The sequence below is a fragment of the Lathamus discolor genome, chromosome 6, assembly GCF_037157495.1.
Source record: "Lathamus discolor isolate bLatDis1 chromosome 6, bLatDis1.hap1, whole genome shotgun sequence".
NCBI classification, from domain to species: Eukaryota; Metazoa; Chordata; class Aves; order Psittaciformes; family Psittacidae; genus Lathamus; species Lathamus discolor.
This window is the reverse complement of record NC_088889.1, coordinates 85,060,433-85,073,580: the sequence shown is the minus strand read 5'-3', so window position 1 is coordinate 85,073,580 and position 13,148 is coordinate 85,060,433. Positions and strand designations below refer to the sequence as shown.

The 13,148-nt window shown below is 36.1% G+C and overlaps 1 protein-coding gene across 2 annotated transcripts in view; it reads right to left on the bottom strand.

The window, feature by feature from the left end:
* Positions 1 to 13,148, bottom strand: part of TRRAP (transformation/transcription domain associated protein) — a 101,021-nt gene that overhangs the window by 63,539 nt on the left and 24,334 nt on the right. For both annotated transcript variants that reach the window (XM_065684396.1, XM_065684397.1), the window contains exons 23-32: positions 11,261 to 11,412; positions 9,987 to 10,186; positions 8,986 to 9,203; positions 8,647 to 8,844; positions 7,721 to 7,981; positions 6,569 to 6,730; positions 5,259 to 5,355; positions 4,693 to 4,814; positions 3,088 to 3,258; positions 2,284 to 2,352 (exon numbers count right to left, since the gene is read on the bottom strand). In XM_065684396.1, the coding sequence (XP_065540468.1) occupies positions 2,284 to 2,352; positions 3,088 to 3,258; positions 4,693 to 4,814; positions 5,259 to 5,355; positions 6,569 to 6,730; positions 7,721 to 7,981; positions 8,647 to 8,844; positions 8,986 to 9,203; positions 9,987 to 10,186; positions 11,261 to 11,412 (1,650 nt within the window). The remainder of the gene's footprint in view (positions 1 to 2,283; positions 2,353 to 3,087; positions 3,259 to 4,692; positions 4,815 to 5,258; positions 5,356 to 6,568; positions 6,731 to 7,720; positions 7,982 to 8,646; positions 8,845 to 8,985; positions 9,204 to 9,986; positions 10,187 to 11,260; positions 11,413 to 13,148) is intronic.

Sequence of the window (13,148 nt, the reverse complement as noted above, 5' to 3'; positions counted from 1 at the left end):
ACAAGAGGAGACACAACCATCTATTCAAAACTTGGGGGTTTTGATTACTGGATATGACTTAAACTCTACTCTCTTCCTTGGGGAGGCAGGGAAGAAAGGAAGGAGGGATTTAAATCAAAGATTTCACTCATTAGGCCAATGAATTAGACCTTAATCGCTACTTAATATGTTATGTTTTAATTTGTTCATTTATCTAAATAGCAAAGATACAGTTCAGGAAGACAGTAGGACTGTCATTTTAAATGAATGAAGAGCTTAGTTATTCTGGCATCAATGTGGATCTCCACAATAGCTGTTAATTATTATGCAGCATATTAAACTGAGATGTCTGAAGTTTTCAGTTTGTCTAGAATTTTCATTTACATATGAAAACTCTATATTCCATAGACTCCTGGGCTGTTTCATTCAGAAGCTTCACTGACTAGCCACTCTGCACTCAGCTGGAGAGCTGCATGACACCACCAGCATTACCATCAAGTGGCACCTTCATTAACTGCTGCTAGAAAAAGATGAAAACCCTTCAGGGCAAAAAAAAGTTACCATAAGTAACAGTGCTCTGTACTGTTTCAGCTGGCAAACCTAAGACTTTCCCTACCGATTCCATTCACCACTGCATGTTTACCATCTCCTAGATCCAAACACTCATCCACTCTGAATGATGCAACCTACACCAGTAACACTGCCCAACATTGCTTGCAAGTACCTCAGATTTTGAAATCTTACTATGGTTAAGAAAACATGAGTAAGGAAAAGGCCAGCTACAGTAACTCTGACCCCCTGTTTCGCCATCCTAGTTTTCCACATTTAGAAAATACAATTAGAGCATACAGACAAACGAACACAGGCTGCCACAGCAATCGTATAAAGACCATACAGTCTGTGCCTTCCTTCAGTTTCCTCAAGTTTTTATTTTTAAGAAAATGTTAGAGCAACAACTGTGAGGAAAACAGTAATATTTCAATCAGCTTTGCAGTCACACAATTCTATTTGGAAATGTTTCCACAGACTTCTCTCCTCCCCCAAAATAGCAACAATAGATTCCTTCTGTCATATGTCTTGTGTGTACCTCCCACTCAACATATATAGGTTTTAAGCCAACACTAAAATAAAAAATTACATGCTTAGGAGACTAAAAACACAACTCATAGAAAACATCAATGGAAGACATTAAGAGCAGAAGAATTCACAACTACATGTGATTTAGGGACAACCAGAAACTGTTCTAGAGGCGCTCCAAAATACTATTGCTATAAAAAGATCTGCAAGATACCTGTAATCATCACACTTGAGGAAAAGAGAATCCCAAAAGAAGACTATGGAGACCTTAGAACTACTCTGACCTGAATACAATGCGTTTAACTGAAAAAACGCACAGTTTTTAAGTTTAAACATAAGAAACAAATTCTATTCCATTAGAGAACATCTAGGTCAAATACAAAGCAATTACTAAATTCATATTAAAAAGTTCTCTTTACAATGACAGGAAAGAGTGAAGAAAAGCCATTTCCATGTTTTGAGGGAAATAAAAACACAGTCTAATTTCATTCTCATTTGAAAAACAAAGAGATTAGTAAGATTCCCCCATTTTTTCCTACTTGCAATAATAAATCTCAACAATTAATATAAGTTATTAGTAAAATCTTTATAGAATTACGGAGCTTCTGGTAATTTACATGAAGCTACACGGAAGCAGGAATTCCCTTCAGTGCTGAACTGCTAAGAGGACACAGTGTTGTCATTCCACTGTGCCATTTTCCATTTATAAGAACACTGATCAGCTTCCCATAGTTCGACGTCGAGACCATTAGTCTGGATGGGAGAGAGATTTTAATGTGATCTCAACTTGTTTTTTGTAAATTCTATAGTATCATTAAAAATTATCATTAAAATTAAGTGGGATTATATTATTCTGTAGAATTTTCAAAATACTATGTCATGAATATAAAACATATTAGTGGAAAAAAAGGGAATATCCTGCTGAGCTTATCAGCCATTCCAATGAAGAACAGATTTCTAAGCAGAAAATCCTGAGAAAAAAAATAAAAACCAATGAGCCGTTCCACACCAACCTGTATAGAATAGGCTTTAAAGTAACCACTATCAGCAGATAAGAAGCTCCTCTTACTAAGAGTTGTAACAAATATTCAACATACATCTAAGTTCATTAGCTTGTAACAAAACATCAGTGTGTAATCAGTTATGGCAACGTTTACAACTGAGTTCTGTAATTCCAAAAATACTGTTTTTTCTTGTCTTCACATATACAAGAATTCACTAACTTACATTTCCATCACTCCGCTGTCCACCTTTGTGTGTAATAACTACAACTTCCATCCATTTACGCAGGTGTTGCTACAAAGAGAGAATAATTAGCATTATTATTCTAACTATACTATTCCATTTTAGCAAGTGACAGCATATGTTACAAGAAAACAAGTGGAGTCAAAAGTGATTATTTGAAGGAAACAAAGGAAAAACTGATTAGTTATTTTCATTGCCTCAGAATGAAGAGCTTGCTGTTGTTAGAAGTCCTTTCCATAATAAAGAAAGCAGGGATTATAAAACATACATCAAACGGCATAAAAATCTGATAGGCTTACATTTGTCTAATGATTTCCTTGATATGTACGCATTTAAGTATTTGAACATCCATGGCAAAAGGATAAAGAATTCACAGTTTAAAAATGGCAAATAGGAAGGGTAAAACCTTCCACCCTTTTAAAAACTGAAAAAACACCAAAACAGACTTACTTTATTAGGAAACATAACAGGTTTTCAAGGGTTTCCATAGCATATTGTGCTGCTAGCACCTTGCTTAATGATAAATTTGTCCAAGCAGACCTCAGCATAACTAGGTATGTCTTCACTAGAAAAGAAGATCTAACCTTCTGGTTTAGCAGCTCTTTAAAATGTTTTAGCTCTTTAAAAATGTGGGGTTTTTTTCTATGAATTGTGAAACAAGAATCTTATACTACCAGTTTGTACACTGAGTTACTACTGATTTGTTCTTTAACCTTTCAACAATATGAATACTCCTTAGAAGACAAATTCTTTGGGAAGAGCTAAAGAAAACATAAATGAGCTTACCATCATCTGATCACAGAATTTATCATTAAAAGAGTTTGGGAAAAGTCTAGTGACAGAAGTCAGACGATTCACAACATTCAGTGTCAGACTTCGATAGTCTCCCAACATCATAAGCAACGGTCTCATGTGTGTATGAATTTGATCAACTTCTATGGTAGCTCCTTCCAAGAACTGCAAGAGAGTACAGGTTTAAGATACAGATGGAGAGGAGAGTGATTTTTGTGCAAGCACCTTTCTTAAAATGAATTCTGCTGACTTGATATTTCTCATTTTATTTTGTACTTTCAGAATGCAATACCTTAAATGTTTTTTGCTGGAAATATACATGGTGACAAGATGAATCTGGGAAGCATTTAGGCATTTCTGACACACAGTAGGATATTCCATAATATACTCAAGGAGGAGATCTTAATTACAGACAGACTGAAAAATGGCCACAACTATAAATTAAATATACAGCTATGGACAAACTACTTAGACACTGCCTTATTAAGAACTGCCGTTCATCTGGCTGTAGACAAGAGCAGAGTTCTGTCTTAGAGTCTGCATGCATTCTGAGTAATATAAAAGTCCAAGAGAACCTGGCTGCAAGCAGCCAAAGAGAGTATTTCGTAACCAAACATCCTGTGAGCATAGATTTATGACAGAGAAAAAACAATCCGAAAAATCTTATACCAACTGCAAAGGTCAGAATAACCCTTATTTGCTTCCTCTTACCTCTCAACCAAACTGTACTGTCAGCAAGCCATAAATAGTAAGTACATTCCCTCTCATGACCAGAGTGACATGAAAAGACAACGTCTGACCTCCAGTAAAATGGCCTAAACAATCGTAAACCAGCAGTATTATTCTAGTTATATTCCCCATTAGATAATAGGAAATCTACACAGTACAGAGGCTGTATTTTTATTATTTTCTCTATCAAGAAAAATGGTATTAAAATCTTCCTGAATAAGAATTAAGCATATTTACTGTGCAACAAATCATGATGAGAGAATAGCCTTTTCACTGTCCTTCCAGCTTTTTTCACTACCCTGTCCTAGCATCCCCCAGACAGGGTAGTGTAGCACCACATAAGGATACTAATTCTGAACATAAAGAACAGCCACAGCCCTGTTCCTTAAAGTAACTGCCATACTGCGATGTGCTGTATTGCTTACTTTTCCAAAAACAACTATGAGGTCTTTTACTACTTTTTAGGAACAAAAGAGAAACATGAGAAAAGCATTTAAAATAAAGCCAGGCATGAACATTTGCAAAACTGCTGGGAAGGACTGACACTATTTATTTAGAAAAGAAGATTCATTTTACAAAGACCAAACAAACAGAAAGACCAAAAGACCAGACAGACAGAAAGACTGAAAGACTTGGTCCTTGCCCAAGAGCTTTTAATGCTTAATTTCAATCAGAAGAAAGTGTTATGGCTAATTTCAAATCACCCCCCAAAAAAACCACATCTGACAGAAACTTAATTATATTGGTGTCACTAACAAGAAGTTAACAGCCATCATTTACTATACAGAACTTTCACAAGAAGCTTTGTAACAAGGAAGTAAAGCAGACAGAACAATGGCCTCAAAAGCAACACTGTTTTAATACACTAACCTTTCTCATGCATGCTTCTCCTGCCTCCTGCAGTTCATTATTTGTTGAATTAAGTGCCTTGAAAAGTGCAGCAATGATCTTCTCTCTTGACTGAGGCAAGTAATTGCAGGCAGCTAGAGCATCTGCAAACATCAAATTTGTTCTCTTTGTTAACTCAGTATCAAGGAAGAAAAAACAAAACACGCCAAAACCTAATTCTACATTTCTTCTCTTCAAGTTTCTTCTATTTCATCTTAAATTACCGACAGATAAATTATAGCATACTTTGCCAAAAGCTACAGGCATCATAAAATAGTGAAAGATTAGGAATGCTATTAACAGCATTCTACAGCTTTCCTAATGCTATACAACATAATTAGTCTGAAAAATATTTTGGGTTAATTTCAGAAGCTAAATCCTAGTCACTATGAAAGCAGTGATACTTTCCCATTTTTCTCTCCATTAAACTGTGACCTCTACAGAGCAGCCATCAGTCTCAAGTTTCCTGCTGATCTTGGGGAGACGACTGCCCGCTGCTCACAAGGTCACTTATCTACACCAAACTTTGCGTAGGAAGTTCTACTTACTTAGGGCTGCAATCCGAAGAGGTACAAGTGATGGAAGACTCTTGTAACAGGGTAGTTTCATTAAAGCAGCATCTTCAGCCTCACACAAATTCAGTAACTAGAGAAAAGAAAAGAAATCATTTCAGCTTAGCATTGCAAACCATATTTGAAATGGTATTATTACTTTTTGAGTCTTGTTTCCTCAAAGAGCAAAGTTCAAGGAAGCACAATAATCACCCTTCAAATCTCACCAACAGGAAAAATTCTACTCAAAATCAGGGTGTAAGCTCCTATTAAAACTGGTGGTTAGCCAGAGGCTAGAGAGCCCATTAGCACTGCCACCAGAGAAAAGTCAGGCAATAATTAGCCATTTTGCATTTTGTTGGCCTGTACCTTGCTAGTCTATTTGCAAACAGGCTGCTCATATGATAGAAGAAGAGCAGGTCTACAGAAAAGCTTGCCCCCTGAATGACAGTATAAGAGAAATGAAAATATTGAGGAATGAGGTAAGAAAACAGAAGGAGATTAACAGGGAAAAAATGTGCTCAAAATGTCTTCTGGAATTCTAATATCCAGATGGACAATCCTTTCCTACAGAGCTCTCCTCTTTGCTCTTGCTCCTCAGGCAAGCATCTTCAATGTATGTGTATAGATCTAGTTAGAAAACACTGAACAGACTGCAACAAAGTTATGCGAGTTCATAATGTCCACGTTGCACCTATATCCAAGAACGCTAACAAGATTCAGATATTAAAAATACCAATATATCACTCTCACCTTTACAGACATTTTTGATGTACAGCACTTTGGTTTTGTCTTAAGTCAAAACCAGAGGATCTTCTGCATACCTGGCCCTACTAATTGCAATTACTGTTGGAATTAAAGACATCCTGAGCTTATATTTGGACAAGACAGCTAGATAACCAAAGGACTAGACGGTTTATCTAAGTTTAATCTACACACTAGTTTTATATCCGATTTTATTCAAACTGTTACGGACTCATAAACCTTAAACAATATCTATGTTTTGGTGTTACAACAATTTATTTAGTAGATATACTGTGCATAAAATAAGACCTAAATATGAAAGTTAGGGCTGCTAGATTAGGACTTCAACACCAAAGTTCATTTAATGTATTTCACAGACTGCTGAGCTCAGAGCTAGTATGCTGCAGGTAAAGGCAGATCCCAGTTCATGTTTCAAAAGGTAAAATCTTACATTTTGGTGAAAGTTTAAAATGCACAGAGAAAAATGTGTATTTTTAACAATGAAAGTTCTAACACCATCTCTACTTAAGCATCTACATTATCAGAACATAAAAGGAAAGTACCTCTGTGTAGAAAACCTTGTGCTCCACAACATTCAGATCCATTGTAAATAATCGGGGTTGCAGGGTTGTACAAAATGTATTTCCCTCCATCAGGCCAATCTGGGCATTTGCTGGTTGATGCCTAAGCAAATGTTTTTTAGGAGGAACCATGTCTTGGAGAACCTACACAATGTAATTTAGATTACTGAATTAACAGTCTATTCAAATGACCTTACAGACCTAACCATTAAGAGGACACTACTGGGTCATGGCTGCATGTTTCTACCCATTTACTACTGTGGCTACAGACATACCTCTTCAGAAATCACTATGCAAGAAGAAAAGTACTTTTCTGAACTGAACTGATTCATAGACAGCTACTAAAACAACTCGGTAACTGTAATTATTACATATTCTCTGAGAACAGATCTATGATATTTAAATAAATTCACAATATTCAATTATTTTATTATTATATATATTATATATAAGAAATTCATAGACCTGAGCATTTCAAATGTTCAGGTCAAGAATATTTTAAGCTCCTAAAGCATCAGAAAACCAAAAACATTCATGTTAAGTTTTTTCCATCATATCAACTTCTCTTTCCTATTTAAACACCATTAGCAAAAGATACCAATTAGCAGGTTTCTCTGTATGTTCACAAACTACCTTAATGACAGCCACAATTTCATATGTTGTGGTGGCCCTTAGGTCTTATGTACATTTACTTCTCTTTCAAAAGCATCAATGCTATTAGCTTTAAGAAGTATCAAGCAAAAAGTTATTTCAAACAGCTTTGATCTTTATAGTCTCCTCCTGGATACCGAAATGCATAGCAATGTACTTCATATTAAGAAAATAACACAAAATTGATGTTCTAAATGCAGTATCTACCTGGCCTAGCCTATGTCTGATCAGTGGTAGGATGAGCAGCCCATAATACCAGGAAGTAAAGCAACCTGAAGACACTATAAATACTGGCTAAGTAGTCAGGCACAGCTTGTATGCATCTCTACAGTACTGCAACCACGGTGTATTTTAGAACAATGAAACCTAGCAAATGACAAGCATATGCTATCACTGATGTGGGAAAATGTACTCAGAAAAGCATTTTGCAAATCCAAACTGGTAAACAACTTTAAATGCACTTTTAGTAAGTATTTCTCTTACCTCTTTATGTGGCTCCATAATCACTGTGACACTTTTTCCAGTGACCTGTGCAAGTACCTGCAACGAATGCATGGCTTGTTTTCTCACAGTGGAGTTTGGAGAGGTTACTTCTCGAACAAGGTCATGTGTGACGTGATGGAAAGACTTTTCCTGTGCTGCTAGGATTTCTTCTGTTTTTTCTTCATCTTTTAAAGGAGTTGCACATCTAATTAAAAGCTGTTCTAATGTAGTCTTTGCCATAGCAACTGCTCCATTGGAAACCTAAGGTATCATAGGTTATTTTTATTAAATATGTACAGAACAAAGATCACAAATCTACACACTAATCATCAATGAACTAAGCATTTGATTTTGATGAATCCTCTGCAAACAGCTAAAACCATGTAAAGCTTGTACAGAACACACATTAAACTAGTCTTCCCACCAACCATTCCAAAACTAAAAGCTGCAATACAGTACAATTTATAAACTAACTGAAGTGATGGAACTCTTAGCAATGCTGTCACTGTATGATTCACAACTGAGAAAAGGTCAAGCCTGCAATTCTCTAGGTATCTATAACTATATACAGCTTTTTGATAACATGAACAACTTTCAAACTAAACAAAACACACCAGTGTTTTTCATGCAAGTGACAGTGAATCTAGCTCTTCCCCTGATCTAAATGTGACCTGTACACATCTCCTCTGAAAGAAACCAATGTAATCCCAACAACTTCGAAGAAGTTATGTAGAAAAAACAGACCTCACTCCTAACCTCAGGTCTTGGTTTAAGTTAAAATGACTAAAATTTACATATAACTATCATAGATATGATATATTCTGAAGTTAAGTAAAAACAAGATTAGCAAGAGTTCAATCTGGGTGAATTTAGGAACAAAAGCTTGTTTTCCCCATACTATTTGATATAATTAATTCATTAAATACCTCTCCAGTTAGATCCATCATAACGAACAGAAGTGCCTTCAGGAAAGTCTGCTGGTTCTGGAGGACCCAAATTAGTGGCAGTCGTTCCATAAGAAATTTAATCGACACAACACCCCCTAGTTTAGCATACCAAGCTTGTTCATAACAGCAAGCACATAAACGTTCCACAATGTATGAAAACAAGGGAAGCTGACAAGCCTGGACAGAAAGAAATGTATCAGTTTGCTTTTTCAGCTCATTGGTAGTCTCCAAAATTTTAGAAGCAAATTTGTATTGGCTGAAATTAACATCATTCAAATTCATTAAAAAAAAAATAAAAGAAATATATATATATATTACCCTTTCCTTTGAACCCAAGATAATGCTTGCGACATCAAATATCACTGCTAGAGCAACTTCTCCTATCTTGCAGAGTTCCTTCTCCTCATATGCCATGCAGATTGCTATGGCGTCAATAAGTACCAAGGGATCCATGCCTTTTGACCCATTTTCTTCACTGTGAAACATGGCTGTACTAGGCTGGCTTCCAACCTGGTAGCACTGCAGCAAAAAAGGACCTGTAATTTGTGTTGGGGAAGAGAAGAAAGAGAGGTAAAAAAAAGATAAAACAATGGCTATTTCACTATGAATAGTCTTTCGATTAGATTTTACTACTCCTCGGACTAGTTGATGGCAAAACCAGTAAGCACTGTGTCTATTTGCATATAAACGGATTCTAAGGCATTCTTCACTTTTAGAAGAAAGAAAGATTGTATCTACTTGAATATTTTCTTCTATGCATTAGAATATGCACTGAAAGAAGATTTAATTAAAACGAAGAATCATAAAAATTCAACTTACATTAATGTGACAATGAACAGTGATATGCTTATACTATGTCTTTTCCCAAATTACTTGTCATACAGTATAATTCCAAGCAAAAAGTTTTCTCCATAGGTACAATGCACTGCAGTGCTCTGACACTTACTTCGTTTCTCTGATGGTCCTTCAAAACCATGAGTGGAAACAACCCAATTAAATACCACCTACAAAAATAACTGCATATATCAAGTAACACAAATTATCTGGAAATATAACCTGTGCTAAGCTGTAATTATTTCATTAAGTGGAGCATTTTAAAAAAGTATTATTAGGTCAAGGATGGTTTTTTTAAATCTGCCTCATAATTTTTTACTGCTCAAAAGAATTGAAATGTAATTCAGCCATCAAACAAAAAGCAACATATCTATCCAGAAATCACTGCAATATCATGACTTTAAAACAAATCACTATTAGAAAATCAATAAACTTCTCCACCCCTCTCATGACAGTCCACATGATTTCTAGTCCCCTTTACTTACCACACTGCTGAGCAACTGCCACCATTGTGTAATGGCGGATTAAGCTGGCTACAAAAGGTAGAGCACTGGGCCTCAGATCTTTGATGACTGCTGACATGAACGCCCCTGTCAATGCCTGTTCAAACGTTTTACGAGCTGGAGTATCCTGAGCTTTATATCGATGAGAAATAATCACACTGGGTATGGACTTCTCAGTAAAGCTGAAAGACAAAATGAAGTTCATTAGAACCCTAAACTGCAGTTCCGGCAGCTCAGTTGTGAGCAGTGTCAAGTACTTGATTTAAAGTTTGCTTTCAATATCTAACTCCTTCTCCACCTCCTGTTTTCCCCTCATTTTGACAGAGCTAGACCAGTTAACTCCGTCCATATTAATTTTGTCAAGCAGTGGTCTCAAACATGATCGATAGCTCAATTTCATCAGGAACATTTAAAGCCAGTGGTTTAGAAGAAGCCACACATATTGCAAATAATAGGTATACAGGCATCACACTGCAACTCAATTACAGAATGTCATTTTCAATATTTTGACATTTTCCCTTTTTTAAAATGACATTTGATTTTAATCTTGAAAGATTGAAACATTATTTATCAAATCACTGCCCAACAAAACCTATTCATTGCAAAATCATATTTATGTCAAGTCTAACAAGTCCAAATTATAAAAGCTACCATAATCTTTAGCTGTATTTACTACACTGAAAGAGTCAAAGTCAGCACACTCTTCGTGGGCAAAGACGTCAAAGTTGTCTAAAAGCAATAAACTCATTACATATCAATGACTAAAACTGTAAAATATGTAATTAAAAGTATCAATAAAAAGCCCCCACAGTAACATCAACACAGGTTACATCTGTGACTATGTTATAGTTTGGTCACTAAATGAAACTGTATTTTGTATCTCTTTCATTTTAGTAAAAAGTTCAATGTACACACAAAGCATCACAATCTAAGTTAGTCTTAAAAATGCAATTAAGGACCAGAGTATTCCAACTATTTAAATATACTAAACTAAAATTAATTTAAAAAATGTAACAGATTGTACATTGGACTGTGATTAGGGGGGGAATTAAAGTATGAACATTGACATGTCACTGGCATTACACAATCTGTTGACTGGATTCCTCTTACTGGAGAGTCCTGAACTGATTTAAAAGGAATCAGGTAAAAATGCCATTAAGATGAAGTTACCTAGACTAACCACTGTCTCTAAATTAGGTTGTTCTAGAAACACTGTAAATTTTACATACACATTTATGTTTAAAGAATTGTCATACTTGGGATGTGCAAGAAGCTGGTATAATGCATGTTTATTATCATCCAGGCTCATCATAGCTACCAAAAAACATTTGATTACTTCCCACGCTTGCCTCCGATAATACGGTTCTGTGTTAGCACTCTTCAGGCAGTCCAAAGCAGTCTCAATTGCCTATAATGAAAAAAAGATAGTAACCAAATACTTCTTGTTCTTAATATTTACGATGAGGTCATTAGTCAAGAGAATGGCATCTTAACATATATTAAAAGTAACTTTAAAAGAACGTACATTTTTTACTAAGTTAAGAAATGCAAAGAATGCCTGAGAGAGCAGACTGGAAATTATCAAGACACTTGCTGTGCTTCTATAAGTGCAAAGTTTCATTGCAGATAATTTGCATGGTCAGAAAGCATTTGAATTCATGAGTGAGGTACACCTTTGTTCTCTCTCTATCCCCCTCAGAAAAACTTCCTTACCTTCCCTCTTGCAATAACTGCTGTTCCTAATCCCTATACACTGTTAGTATCCAATGCATTTATATGCACATATAAATGGTACCATAAAATGTTCTATCTTACAAATTATTTTGTCATATTTTCCATGCAACATATTTTTCATCATACATTTAATCATACATCATGATTAAATGTCCCTGTATGTAAATTCTAAACATCATTTACTCTAATGGAAATAGTATTCTTCCTTTGCAAGAAGATCTAATGTATTTTAGAATAATTCAAACAAACAATCTCTTAACATAATGAATGCAATGAAAATGGAGAGTACATACTTTTGGAAAATGTCTGTTTTGCATATACATAAGCACAGCTAGATACTTTCTATACTTCCCAAAAAACTAAAGCAAGAAAGTAAAAAAAAAAAAAAATAAATTATATACAGCCACTAAGTAAAACAACGTGCAAAAGTTGTTTTGGAGCGCACGAAATAAGAAATTCTGATACTTGATCAATTGTGAATAAAATCTAACCATTTATGCTTAGCCAGGATTATGCATAAAAAGGCTCTGACTTTTTTGAAAGGAAAACCATCTTTCCGCTCACTGACTTTACTAGCTGTCATCCCATCACTGTTTGAATAACCTTTTAAGTACCACAATGAAAAGAACAATATATTCTATGACTACAAATATTCTCACATGCAGTGATGCAAGCAGGAATGCAGTGCTCAGGTTCCTCCCTCCTTCAACAATAACAAGGAAGAAGCAGATAAGGTGAACAGGACCTAGCATCATGCTTCTGACAGCCTGGGAAGGTTCAGTGCCAAACAGCTCAGATTTTGATCACGACTTTTACACTAGAATTAAGATCCTAATAAAGTTGTATGACCAGCAGGTCAAAGGAGGTGATGCTGCCCCCCTACTCTGCTCTCGTGACACCTCACTTGGAGTATTGTATGCAGTTCTGGTGTCCTCAACATAAAAAGGTCATGGAACTGAACTGTTGGAACAAGTCCAGAGGAGGGCCATGGGGATGATCAGGGGACTGGAGCACTTCCCTTATGAAGACAGGCTCAGAAAACTGGGGCTGTTCAGCCTGGAGAAGGCTGCATGGAGACCTCATAGCAGCCTTCCAGTATCTGATGGCAGCTTATAAGGATGCTGGGGAGGGACTCTTCATTAGGGATTGTAGTGATAGGACAAGGGGGAATGGGTTCAAACTGAAACAGGGGAAGTTTAGACTGGATATAAGGAAGAAATTCTTTACTGTTAGGGTGGTGAGGCACTGGAATGGGTTGCCCAAGGAAGTTGTGAATGCTCCCTCCCTGGCGGTGCTCAAGGCCGGGCTGGACAGACCCTTGGGTGGTACAGTTTAGTGTGAGGTGTCCCTGCCCATTGCAAGGGGGTTGGAACTACATGATCTTAAGGTCCTTTTCAACCCTGACTATTC